Source organism: Hyaena hyaena, unplaced genomic scaffold (assembly GCF_003009895.1).
Source record: "Hyaena hyaena isolate Hyena2069 unplaced genomic scaffold, ASM300989v1 scaffold_577, whole genome shotgun sequence".
NCBI classification, from domain to species: Eukaryota; Metazoa; Chordata; class Mammalia; order Carnivora; family Hyaenidae; genus Hyaena; species Hyaena hyaena.
Genome location: NW_024081204.1, coordinates 933214 through 947531, shown reverse-complemented (window position 1 = coordinate 947531; position 14318 = coordinate 933214). Strand labels below are relative to the sequence as shown.

At 38.3% G+C, this 14318-nt stretch overlaps 1 protein-coding gene across 1 annotated transcript in view; it reads right to left on the bottom strand.

Annotated features, from left to right (window-relative positions):
• Positions 1 to 14318, bottom strand: part of DROSHA (drosha ribonuclease III) — a 126502-nt gene that overhangs the window by 49979 nt on the left and 62205 nt on the right. Inside the window, exon 19 of the mRNA XM_039256408.1 lies at positions 12965 to 13072. Coding sequence (XP_039112339.1) covers positions 12965 to 13072 — 108 coding nt within the window. The remainder of the gene's footprint in view (positions 1 to 12964; positions 13073 to 14318) is intronic.

The following is a 14318-nucleotide window of genomic DNA, read 5'->3' as shown; positions in this document are numbered from 1 at the left end:
ATTTAATTTACAACAATTAAGAACCATTTTCCATCCCAGATTGCATCTTTGCAAAGTCTTCAAACAGTTTACCGGCTACATGGCATCCTTGCGAATCCCACATGAGGGGTGGTGGACTATAGTTACAAAGGGTATTATAGTCTTGGGAACCACAGTGCCTGGGTCTGATTCCTGCTGTCACTCATTCATTGTGGGACTTGGCAGGGGAGTTATTTACGCTCCCTCTCTCAGCTTCCTCACCTACAGAATGGGCATAATCAGTATAGCTACTTTTCAAGGTGGGGGGGTGGGGAGAGCATGGTTAAAAGGATGAAATGAACAAATACAAAAAACTGCTCAGCACAGCCCTCACTCATGTAGGAGTACCCCTGATGCATCAGGACACAGCAGAGTAACCTCAAGGAAGTCAACAAAATTTCTGGGCCTTCTTGTCTATCTTTAATTCCAAGAGAATCGATTAGGACTTACAAATTCTGAAACTTTGTCAGGGTCAAGACTTTTTTGAGAATCTAAGAAAAATGATTCTTTCCCCAGAAAAATGCCTATGTGCATAAATAGGTAAAAAATGCATGCAATTTTAATGGGTTCACAGACCCCTAAAAGCCCATCACTATCCTCCAGGTAAGAACTTCTCAGGCAGATGATCTCAAAAGGCCATTCTAGATTTAATACTTAATGATCTAATGATCTAAGGACAACTTTTATAAACACACCAATACAGTTAAGTCACCTGAAAACATGGAACTTTTACTTTGGTTTCAATCACTTTTCATTTGGCTAAAGATTTCTTATTGGGAGATAATTTCATAAAAGGCACAGCTTTTTCTTTTTCTTAATAACATTTCCCTAGAACTCAAGAGAAAGGAGTCATTCTTATTCATCAGAACCTAGAGGATGGGCACTGCCCTCAAAATGACTGACATATGCTTTATATAATTTTAGTCTTTGAAGTATTTTCAGATGGCATTGTTTAAAAATATATGAAAATGGCTTTGCTTGAAAATGCAGAAATCAGTCTCCTGTATTATTAACTTATAAGGAAAGATCAGTGCTCCTAATTAGGAACTCCAATTAACAGGAAGTCCTTCTTTCCAGTTCAATTCAATAAATACATATTGAACACCTCCACGTGCAAGGCTTACTAGGATTGAAGAAGAGAAAAAAGACAGACGCTCTCTGCCCTCAAGGGCTTCCCAGAGATAAGCCATTATGATCAGAAGTACTGGCATTTCGTCCACTTTGTTTTGGTAAGTGCTACATTAGAGAACACAGTAATAGGGAAACAAAGTTGTGGCCAACGTATGGTATCACTTTACAGGTACAGGCATTTAAACTGAAGAAAAGCTCAAGGAGGCTGATGCTAAAAAAATCAAGGTAGAAGGGTCATGAAGACTACACAGTGCAACTATCTTCTTTAAGTATGAACTCAAACTGGTGAACTGTTTATTTTTTTAACACCTCCAGTGATAGATAGTCACCTGTCACAAAAATGACACCCTCTTCAGGGTATTATGCTAAGTGAAATAAATCAATCAGAGAAAGACAACTACCATATGATCTCACTTTCACGTGGAATCTAAAAAAAACAAAACAGAAAGCAAACGAACAAATGAAATTAATACAGAGGACACCCTGGTGGTTGCCAGAGGGAAGTGGGATGGAGGATGGACAAATGGGTGAAAGATTAAAAGGTATAAACTTTCAGTTATAAAATACGTAAGTCACAGAGATGAAAAGTACAGCATTGAGAATACAGTCAATAATGTAATAACATGTGATGACAGATCATGACTCACTTATCACAGTGACCACTATGTAATATATAGAAGTGTTGAATCACCATGTTGTGCAGCTAAAACTAATATAACATTGTATGTCAACTATACTTAATTAAAAAAAATGGTGGGGGGTCGGGCTGAACCTGGGTGGCTCAGTCAGTTGAGCATCCAACTCTCCATCTTGGCTCAGGTCATGATCTCACAGTTCATGAGTTCAAGTCCTGCATTGGGCTCTGTGTTGGTGGCACAGAGCCTGCTTGAATTTCTCTCTCTCCTTCTCTCTATGGCCCTCCCCTGCTTGTGCTCTGTCTCAAAATAAACAAACTTTTAAAAAAAATATTTTTTTAAAAATATTGATTTATTTATTTAGAAGAGCAATGGAAGAGCAGGGGAGGGGCAGAGAAAGAGGGAGAGAATCCAAGCAGGCTCCGTGCTGTCAGCACAGAGCCCAATGTGGGGCTCGATCTCACAACCATGAGATCATGACCTGAGCTGATATCAAGAGTCAGTGGCTCAATCGACTGGGCCACCCAGGCACCCTAATAAAATTTTTTTAAAAAAGGAAAGAACATCCTCTTTAGAGTACTCTGGTGATTACAAAAGTATTATTAACATTTAGTCCAAATCTATCTCTTTTGGAAGTTTATCCCTTGAAACCTAGCTGTACCCCATGGAGAAGAAAAAAAATTCATTTAATGATAATGTCTCCACATCTTTTCTTCATTAACCTAAGTCTTATTTCCTTTAATCTTTACTCATGTGAAAAAGCTTGGACTCCTTTCACGACTTCCTCTAAACTTGCTCCAAATGGTACTAGTTTATCTTTCCAGATAAGAGTGTTTCTTGTGAATACCACTAAAAGGTATATATACCCCATGTCCATCTTGTAACCCAAACAACAAAGTCTCAGTGTTATCTATAAGACTATTAAAATATCTAGCTCAGTTGTGGGGGCTTTTTTTTTTTTTATTTTATTAATTTTAGAAAGAGTGAGTGAGCATGAGCAGGAAAAAGGGGCAGAAGGAGAAAGAAAAAGAATCTTAAGCAGGCTTCACACTCAACACAGAGCCTGACGTGGGGCTCAATCACACAATCCTGGGATCATGGCCCAGGCCAAAGGGAAGAGTCGATGCTCAACTGACTGACCCACCCAGGCATCCTTTTTAAAATTATCAATCTTTGTGGGGCACCTAGGTGGCTCGTTGCTTAAGCATCCACCTCGTGGCTTCAGCTTAGGTTATGAATTCGTGGTTCGTGAATTCGACCCCCATGTCAGGCTCTGCGCTGTCAGTGTGGAGCCTGCTTGGGATTCCTCTCTCTCTGCCCCTCCTCCCGCTCATGCACTCTGTTTCTCTTTCAAAATAAACTTAATTAAAAAAATAAATTATCAAAAAAATAAATTATCTATCTTTGCAATATTGAAATCCACATAATCAGTGAGTATCTCCGCCCCCCTCCAGCCAATTCATGTTTGGTAAATGTTTTCATTTAAAAAATCCCCTATAGGGGCGCCTGGGTGGCTTAGTTGGTTAAGCGTCCAACTTTCACTTAGGTCATGATCTTGCGGTTCGTGGGTTCGAGCCCCGCGTCGGGCTCTGTGCTGACTGCCAGCTCGGAGCCTGGAGCCTGTTTCAGTCTGTGACTCCCTCTCTCTCTGGCCCTCCCCTGCTCACGCTGTCTCTCTCTCTCTCTTAGAAATAAATAAAATATTTAAAAAAATTTAAAAAATAAATAAATAAATAAAAAATAAAAAATCCCCTATAAAGACTATAAGGAAAGGACAGGTGTAGTTTTTAAATATCTTCAAATTCTCTCATAAAAACTGAGCAATTAGAATAGTAAAACAGACACATAAACAATATGGACGATAAAAACTAGACAACAAGGTACCCCCATGAATACCTAAATAAGACAGGGTGAGGGCAAAGACCTAGGTCTCAGCATCTATGAGAGAGAAAAAGACAGGGAGAGTAGCAGGGCTTCTGACAGAGTAGAAGAACCCCCAAATTAACATGTGTTCATCAAAGCTGTGACCAGGGGTGCCGGGTGGCTCAGTCGGTTAGGCATCCAACTTCAGCTCAGGTCATGATCTTGCAGTCCGTGTGTTCGAGCCCCACATCAGGCTCTGTGCTGACTGCTCAGAGGCCAGAGCCTGCTTGGGATTCTGTCTCTGTCTCTGTCTCTCTCTGTCCCTCACTTGCACTCTGTCTCCGTCTCTCTCAGAAATAAATAAACATTTTAAAAATAAATAAATAAATAAAAATGTGACCAAAACTGGAGGGCTCTGCAGATTCCAATCTACTGGATGAGTTCAAGAGGACAGTGCAACGGTGCCTGAGCAGCCAAGGCCCTATAAACACTCAAACTTAGAAACTGAAGTTCCCTTCCACGTAGAGCCCCATGGTGAAGAAAGCACTGACAGTAAAGGCCACATTTAAGCAAGAGAGGAAGAATAAAGGGCAAAAGAAAAGGAAAGTCCAGATAAAAGTAGGGGAGGAAAGCAGAAATGGCAGGTCTCTTTGCAAAAGCAGCAGGAGGGGCTCTAGAACTGTGAAAAGGTAATCTGACTTCTACCTCCTTCCTAAAAGCACAAGAAAATATTTCATTTACTTATCTAACATTATTTAACTTGAAGAGCAATACAAAATCATGATCATATCCCACCCAAGGATTTTATCAGAAAATAGAATAGACTAAGATTCCTCTGATTATTAAAACATAAGGCCAGGAAAACATGCCAACAAAACAGATGAAAGCTGTAACCTAACATTTCAAAATAGGATAAACAAAATTAAGAAGATAATAGAAGCTATAAAAAAAACTACAAATAAGTATTATATTAATTCAGAAATGAAATAACTGGAGGAAAGGAAGATTTGAAAAGAAGCGACAAAACTCAGAGAAAAGATATAAAAGGAAATAACCATTTTAAGAATACAGACCAAACAGAATGAACAGCAAATTAACCAATGAACAGTCTCTTTGAGAATAAAAGAGGGAAAAAGGTAAAGTCTTAGAGAAATAAAAAATCAAAAAGCAATGAAGGATTCAAAAGAAAATGATAGATACAGAAGATAAAGTATAAAATGCATATAACACGAATCCTTAAAGAATACAACAGGGCAGAATAATGGAACGTGTAACTGAAGAAAACATTTGAGATAGAAGACAACTTGAAAGTATATACGAAAGGGTACAGAGCATATCTGAAAAAATTGACCAAAAATAGCTGAGACATATTCTAGTATGGCTATTACTAGTTTTTAAAGGAAAAAAAATCCTTTAGGCACTGAGACAAAAGAACCAAGTCACTTATAAAACTCATATTATCACACTTTTGACAATGGAGCTTTATGCCAGAAAACAATGATGTTACAAAAAGAAAATCATAACCCACAAACTTTAAATCTAGTTTAAGTGGCCTTTATATAAAAGACAAAGAGTTAGGAACCTGCAGGACCTCAAGGATCATGTTTCAATAAGCCCTTCCTAAGGGCCCTGCCAGAAAAGAGCTCAATCAAAACAAGGGGGACAGACACTGCCATACAAACGAGCAATTACCTTATAGATAATTTTTACTTATTTTTTTTTTTACTTATAGATATTTTTTTTTTTTACTTATAGATATTTTTACTTATAGATAATCAATAAGTGAGTCAATATTATAGGAAATGCTTGATACTGTAACAGATTAGTATAACTATCAGAAAATGAGGGGAGAACATGAAGTCCATGAAGAGTAGGGGTGAGGCTGTGGTGAGTCTCCTAAATATTCACTTGCAGCAAAAGGGTAATCACCTCAAGGGCGCCTGGGGGAGGCTCAGTCAGTTAGCGTTCGACTTCAGCTCAGGTCATGTTCTCTCAGTTTGTGGGTTTGAGCCCCACGCTGGGTTCTGTGCTGACAGCTCAGAGCCTGGAACCTGCTTCGGATTCTGTCTCCCTCTCTCTCTCTCTGCCTCTCCCCTGCTCACACTGTCTCTCTCTCTCTCAAAAATAAATGAACATTTTTTAAAAAAAGGATAATCACTTCAAATTAGATGCTGGATGGCACAAGAAATAATAGTCATTAATTTTCAGTAATGGGGAATGGGACACACATAGGAGAGAAGGGAGAAGTTTCACAGAGTACAAAGGTAATAATATAAAGATAACCATAACCATTCGTACAGAATTATAAACCTTCCCGAATACAAAGAGCTATATAACAAAAACAAAAACAAAAACAAAGAAAACGGAGCTCATAGTAACCACATAACAAAAACACAGTTTGACAGAGAGGAGTCCAAACATACAAAGAATGTATGCATGCATGCCGGTGTGCATGTGTGTGTGTTTTCTTATATTAAAGGAAAAAATTAAACCATTTCTAAAATATGGCTACCCTTAGGGGTGCAGAGTGGCAAGAACAGGGTAGAGGAAAGAGATATAAGTGAGAGTTTTAAAAACAGACTCTGGCTTTGTAAACCTGAGTTTGGAATCATGGAAAATATTTTACAGATTTATAAAACAATATTTACTTTTTAAAAGAAACACTATTGTTTTAAAAAATTTTTAATGTTTTATTTATTTCTGAAAGAGAGACAGACAGACAGCATGAGCAGCGGAGGGTCAGAGAGAGAGGGAGACACAGAATCTGAAGCAGGCTCCATGCTCTGAGCTAGCTGTCAGCACAGAGCCTGACACAGGGCTCGAACCCACGAACCGTGAGATCATGACCTGAGCCGAAGTCGGACGCTAAACCGACTGAGCCACCCAGGTGCCCCTAAAAGAAACACTTTAAATCAAAAGTCAAATGAAATAAATGAATCTATGTACCCAGTTTGTGGTATAAGCACAAGTGACCAGAAAACACAGTAATGTATGTGTATGCCTTCTGTCATATCTGTAGATAATCACAGACAAAAAGGAATACTCCCAAACAAACAACCAACTACTTCCCATAATCGGTGTCATTAATATTGTTATTCTGGGACTATTATTAGTGTATTAAAGAAAAATGAGTAATCTTTTTGGTATGAGTAGTTAAATAGTTGATGAGGGAAAGATTCTTTTTTAAAGTATTCTAGGGGCGCCCGGGTGGCTTAGTCGGTTAAGCGTCCGACTTTCGCTTAGGGCATGATCTCACGGTTCATGGGTTCGAGCCCCACGTCAGGCTCTGTGCTGACTGCCAGCTCAGAGCCTGGAGCCTGTTTCAGAGTCTGTGACTCTCTCTCTCTCTGACCCTCCCCTGCTCACGCTGTCTCTCTCTCTCTCTCTCTTAGAAATAAATAAAACATTAAAAAAAAATTTAAAAAAAAAGTATTCTAATAAATGCACAATGATAGAATTAAAATATCACTTTGGCAGCTCTTAGTAAATTATTGGGTTTAGGTCATAATTCATCAGTGACTAAAAAAGCTACACACAAAAGACAGACCATGGATAGACCCAGAAGGCATTATGCTAAGTGGAACAAGCCAGACAGAGAAAGACAAAAAAATTCTATGATTTACTTATATGTGGATTCTAAAAAACAAAACAAATGAACAAACAAATAATAACAAGAGAGAGAAAGACTCATAAGTATAGAAAACAAACTGGAGGTTGCCAACAGGAGGGGGCTGGGGAAATGGACGAAATGAGTGAAGAGGATAAAGAGTTATAAACTTCCTGGGGCGCCTGGGTGGCTCAGTCGGTTAAGTGTCTGACTTCGGCTCAGGTCATGATCTCAAGGTTTGTGGGTTTGGGCCCCACGTCGGGCTCTGTGCTGACACCTCAGAGCCTGGAGCCTGCTTCAGATTCTGTATCTCCCTCTCTCTCTGACCCTCCCCTGCTCACACTGTCTGTCTCTCTCTCAGAAATAAATAAAACATTGAAAAAAAAAAAGGAATTCTAAACTTCCAGTTATAAAATATAAGTCATGGAGATAAAAAGCATAGCATAGGGAATATTGTCAATAGTACTATAATACACGTATTGTGATATTTTATCATGTATATAGTTGCTGAATCACTATGTCATATACCTGAAAGCAATTTAATTTTATATCCACTATTACTTCAATTTTTAAAACAAGGTATACGATTGAGGAGAAATACATTCCAATTTAAAAATGGCCTGATTAAGTCAGATTTCTACGAAGAGAATTTACCCTCTAAAGAATTATTAAATGTTTGGATAATCCATTTAAAAAAATTTTTTTTAGTATTTATTTATTTTTGAGAGAGGAGGGGAAGGGCAGAGAGAAAGGAAGACACAGAATCCAAAGCAGCCTCCAGGCTCAAGCTGTCAGCACAAAGCTCAATGAGGGGCCTAAACTCAAGAACCATGAAATCATGATCTGAGTCAAAGTCAGACAGATGCTTAACTGACTGAGGCAGCCAGGCACCCTTGGATAATCCACTTATAATAAAAAGAGACAGAGAGAAATATACCACACTACCACTTATAAATAAGTTATGCAAAATATAAACTTACAACTGATCAGTGCCATTCAAATAGAATGTCCTATGATGATGGAAATATTTTGCATCTCTGCTGTTATAATAGGCAACAGCAAGATGTGTCTAATAAGTGCTTGAAATGTGGCAAGGATGACTAAGAACTGAATTTTTAATTTCATTTAATTCTAAAAAAATTTTTTTACATTTATTTATTTTTGAGAGACAGAGAGAGACATAACACAAGTTGGGGAAGGGCAGAGAGAGAATGAGGCATAGAATCCAAAGCAGGCTCCAGGCTCTGAGCTGTCAGCACAGAGCCCAACGTGGGGCTCGAACTCACAAACCATGAGATCATGACCTGAGCCAAAACTGGACGCTTCACCGACTGAGCCACACATGCGCCCCTAGTTTCATTTAATTCTAATTAATTTAAGTTTAAATAGCCATGTATAGCCAGTGGTACTGTATTAGACAGCAGTTTATAACAATGTATAGGAAATATAAGGGAGAGAAGCACATGTTAAATGATACCATAAAGTTACAATCAGCAAAATTCAAATCAGATCAGACCATAGGAACACCACCACTACGGAACATGAAATTTGAGTTTCCTCAAAAACAAAAATTTGCAAGGAAAACAAAGGGAAAATGGAATGAGAACCTAGGGTAAAGAAACTTAAAACATCACCTCATCACAATGTATGAATCTTGTTTGAATCCCAATTCAAGCAGACTGACACAGATCTAACTAAGAGGCATAAAAATATGAACACTGGCTGGTATGTGATATTACAGAAATGCTGCTGATAACGGCTGAGGCTGTGTAAGGACTACATAGAGTTCATTACACTTTTCTCCCTGACCTTGGATATGTTTGAAATTTGTATAATAAAAATGTAATTTTAACAGTATTCTATCAGGCCAGTCAGCCATCAAGCAAAATCTCCTTTTCTTCCATGACAAGAAGCACAATGTCTCCAGTTTAAAAAAAAAAAAAAATCTCTCGTTCAAAAGTTTGTTAACAGTAACTGTGAAGCCATATGTCTCTAAAAAGTATAAATCTCCACTGTCTCCCCCAAGCTCTAACTTAGAAAATGATTTCTTCAATGTGTTGTCCAAAACCTCTTAATCCCTAGAGATATTTCTTCACGCTGTTCATTGCCCTTGATAAATCCTGGAGTGAGAGTATTGGTTATTGCGATCCAGCATGGCAGCCTACCATTTATTCCAGAGTCACCATGGGAAGACAGCACATCTACTAATGCGTCCAAATATAGCCCCGTGTCTGCTCAGTACAAATACCAACCACCACAACTTAGCCTGTCTCCCTAGCACTAAGAGCAATTCTCCATGTACCTGTGCCTCCTTATTTTTCTCAATGAGTTAGTCTCCGCACTTTGGCATAAGCCTTAAACGGGTTATATAACCACACTGGTGGCAGATTCCTTGGTTCCTTTTTTGATGTCTCTGTTGGTCACATTTTTCCATTCTCCATTCTTACAGTTCTGTTTATTGATTCCCATGGACCACCTCCTTACCACAGCAGAGGGTATAGGCACCTATTTCTATAAGATACCAATTCTACCCCAGTGAGCAGAACCTCACTCTTAAAATACAGATCCTGTATCAACATGTTGCCTTTCTTCCTTTTCTGAGTCCTACTGCTGAACTTTTCAGCCTCAGTTTCAGGTTTTAATTCTTGCTTTTTTTTTTTTCCATATTACCTAGAATTCACTCTAGTAAACAGCAACACAGAATAAATCTTTCAATAGTTTGTCTCTAAACACAGTTTCAAGTCTGCATTTAGTGCACGTGTAATTACAGGCTACAGGCCCACCCCTAGCTCCCATTCCTCCTCACATTGGTTGGAACATCAGGTAGACTTTTCTAACCCCTTAACAACCCTATAACTTCTCTGGTAGGAAATTATACTTCTAGAATGAGGGGCTGGTACTTAAGTTTCTCCGCCTCAAATCCATCACAACAGTTTTATCTCAGAGGCAGCAAGATAACATCAAAAGGCTTTTGCCAGCAACCTAGTAGCAATTATTACTTATGAACAATGGGTTTTACATCAATGTATTTATTACCGATCAGAGAATCCCTCCCTGTACCCATCCCTGAGAATTTTAGAGAAGTGGTTTTGTTTCCCCCCTTAAAATTAAGTATGAGAAGCACCTGGGTAGCTCAGTCAGTTAAGAGTCGGACTTGGTTTCAGCTCAGGTCATGATCTTGTGGTTCATGGGTTCGAGCCCTATGTCAGACTCTACACTGTCAGTGTAGGGCCTGCTTGGGATTTTCTCTCTGTCCCATTTCTCTGCCCCTCTCCTGCTTATGCTCTCTATCTTTCTTAAAATAAATAAATAAACTTAAAAAAATTAGTTATGAGTCTACCTATTCGCAGGCTTCAGGATTATTCAAAGTATTCAGTGTACAAGTTCATTTAACTGCTCTTTCTCAGATTCTTATTCTTCATCCCCAAACATACTAAATGCCTTGAGTTTGAATGTTTTAAACTGCATTATTACATGCCACCTGCCATCTTATTTGAGGAACATACACAAAAAGAAACATTTATTCTAGGATAAGAAATTAAATAAAGCCAACATTACTTGTATAAAATAGGAACAGAGACTGGAAGCATGGCTTCTAAACAGATGGCAGTTGTCTTTGGAAGAGTGTGAGTCCTTCAGAGGAAAGGACTATTATTAGACCAAGGAGTATTCACCTTGGCAGGAGTTTTAATCAGGATCCATTTCTCTGACCAGTTAGTCAAAGGAACTGACTGCTTTTGCCTGCCAATCTCCAAACAGAAGGTTAAATATAATACATAAAGAGATGATAACCTAGTCCTCCAGCTACTCCTAATCTAGCTGAGAAGCCAGAATAAGATATCTGCAACACAGCTGAAGAATACAGAACTGCAGTGGAAAAGATTCAGCACCCATATGCATCCATTTCACCAAAAGAAAGGGGGAAAAGGGCTCACTGCTTTTTTTTTTTTTTTAATTTATTTTTTTGAGGATGGGGAGAGAGGCAGAGGGAGATGAAGAGAATCTTAAGCAGGTTCCACACCCAATGAGGAGCCAACAGCCCAGCACGGAGCTGAGGCAGGGTTCAATCTCATGACCAGTGAGATCATGACCTGAGCCAATCAAGATCAGATCAAGAGTGAGATGCTTAACCAGCTTAGTCACCCAGGTGTCCCAAGGGCTCACTCAATACTTCAAACAAAACTGTGTTCGGTGGAACAAACTGTCTTAGGACCTGCTACATAGGGTGGAAATCAAATACAACACGATACTCCCTTCATACTTACCACTCCTCAGTTATTTTTTTTTACCTTTTTACAAATTAGGGCTCTACAGGGTTTTGTCTAAAAACACCCCCCGCCCCCCCCACACACATAGTTTAAAAACCATTAAACTGAAAGATCTAAGGTCTCTTCCATTTCATAATGTTCCATAATTGTATGATGTCTCTATCAACTCTGGCTTATCACTGAAAGCACCAGATTTTGAACAGATTGTTGAACATTCTGCTTACTGGTCCTTTAATGTCTACCTTAAGATGGCATTATGTTGGTTTTGGAGAAACTGAAAACCTGGGTAACATGGTTTCAAGTGGCCGTGAGAAAGAATCAACCGAGATACTCACTCCTGAAAGTACTTACGGTAAAAAAAAAAAAAAAAAAAAGTCAGTTAACAAAGTAACTTAAGACTTGGTAGATATAGGTGGCTGCCACTGTAGATAACTATTCTCAAACTATTTAGTAACACTGCATCAGTAGTAATTAATCTTAACACAAAAATATGTAGCTCCATACATCACACGTAAATGAATTACACAGCAATACATTTAATGATAAGATTAAACCCCACTGTTCAACGTAATAATTAAATGCCAACAGTAACTTAAAGAAAATATAAACCTCATTATGATGAAATAAACTCCTAAGACTGCTTGAACTGATTACAATACATGCTACCCTCAAAACAGAGTAAGTGGAAGCCTGTAAGTATTCTTCCAAAAGCCTGAACACCAAACTACGTTACTTGAGTCCTGCCCGTGTACTCATTTCCGTTACTGTAATTCCCACGGAGCAGAACCAGTACCAATCATAACAAAAGAACCAAGTGAAGAGCCAAGGAATATGCTCAGTTTTAGGAATCTCTAATCTGGTATAAACTCCACTGATAGGAAAAACAAAAATAGTTATTAGTGAGACAGTCAAATATAGCTGAAATGTTCCTCTACTAGTTCACCCATCAAATACTATTACCATTTGGCTCAAATATGAAATTTACACTGATTCTGTTCATTAATGCCTTCAACTCTCTGCAGTAGAAGTTTGAGTCATCAGTCTGGAAAGTTTGTATACACCACCTTCTGCTGGAGGAGCTCTTCTGACAAGCACCGACACACATGCTGCCAATAGGCGGGGGCATCTGAAGAACAGACTTGCCTTCACTCAACGTGCAGAGGCAGAATTTAGCATTACTAAGTAACTGCCCGCCACCGTGTACATGCACACATGCACACACGCGTGCACACACACACACACACAAAACTGAACAAGACAACATGAAAATGGACACAAAAACAAAATCCAAACAACAGAAAACAATTGATGGTTGGTGTTCCATTTAGCTATAAGATAGTGTGTTCTACAGAAACTTATGGGAATTAGAAAAACTTCAGGGGCAAACGCCTCTTAAAGAAAGAGACACATAGGTATAATTCTGTTCTCGGAAGTGTCATCACCTGACAGACATCAGAACGGATGCCAGTTTTCCAAAATCCTTGACTACTTAGCTCCACTGTTACTTCTCGCCTCATTGTATTCTTCTGCCGTATTTTTTGGAGCGCTTCCTAGAAAAGAACTCATTACAATGAGTAACCTGACAGTTGTAAAGCAGTATTAAGCCAAACACCAAGCATTAGAATATAAGCTGGATTCACTGAATATCACCCTTATATTCAGGTATTCAAACCTCTTTATGCCAAACTACAATACTTTATTTGAAATGAAGGTCAGGATACTCAAAGCCTTGGGTGTAAGTCAGCCTTTCCTGGTAACTAGATAAGAAAAAATTTAAACCAAATCAACTAATCAACTATTCTGGTGAGTTCATATTAAAAAAATGAACTTTTGCTGATAAAAGAAACAAAATGTGATGTTTGGGACTTAAAATCAGCATGTAAAAATTATATTTATATCAAGTTTTATATTAGGCATTTACATCTAGGAAAGATAATCAGTAAATTAATCTGCAATCCATCTAATTCTAAAAGTTGCCTTCTAATTTGCAAAACTCTTACGAAAACTCTTGCAGCAGGGGTACATTTTATTTAAAAAAGACAATGACTCAAAACTTTTGCAAGACATAATCAAAACTTTGCAAACTTTTCTGTTTTACCTCCCTTCAAATAATTTGTACGCTTAATCAACAAAAATCTCACAGGAACTCATAACAACAACTACTGCAACACCTCCACCATTAAGTGCCTATTCACAGGCCAAATACCATTGGAGGAGAGTTAAATGGAGTATTTCAGAAGTCCACACAACCACCTATTTCCCTGGATGCACAAACAGAGAGAACTTTCAAACAGCCTCTCTTAGCCTGGGTTCCCTCCTTTTTAATGAAGCTGTCTGGCTCAAGTCATAGGAAGTGACAAGACCAGAATTCAAACACTTTTCCCAGCTTCAAAGCCTTGTTCCCTTACACTACCAATGCAGAATAAAACTTCCATGAGACAAAATCTATATTGGCATTGAATCCATTTATTCTTAAAATCATGAATTAAGACATAATCCTGGAATGCAAGGATAATACTACCCATTAGTAAAAAATATGAAATTTGGGCTCTAAAACCTTAGACGTTCACCCTACTAAACTAACAGACATATGGAAGATAATCTTTTCCAACCTTAAGATGAAGAAACTTGAGTAAGACCCAAGTTGTATTATATGCAATCTAATTAATGATAAAAAACTAATCTAGCAAGTTTCAAAATCTGGAAAATTTCTAAAAGATATATTTATTCCCAATGGTAGGAATCCATTAAGAAACTGGCGTTTTATAGAGGGGGAAATGCTCGCTTAGATACTAA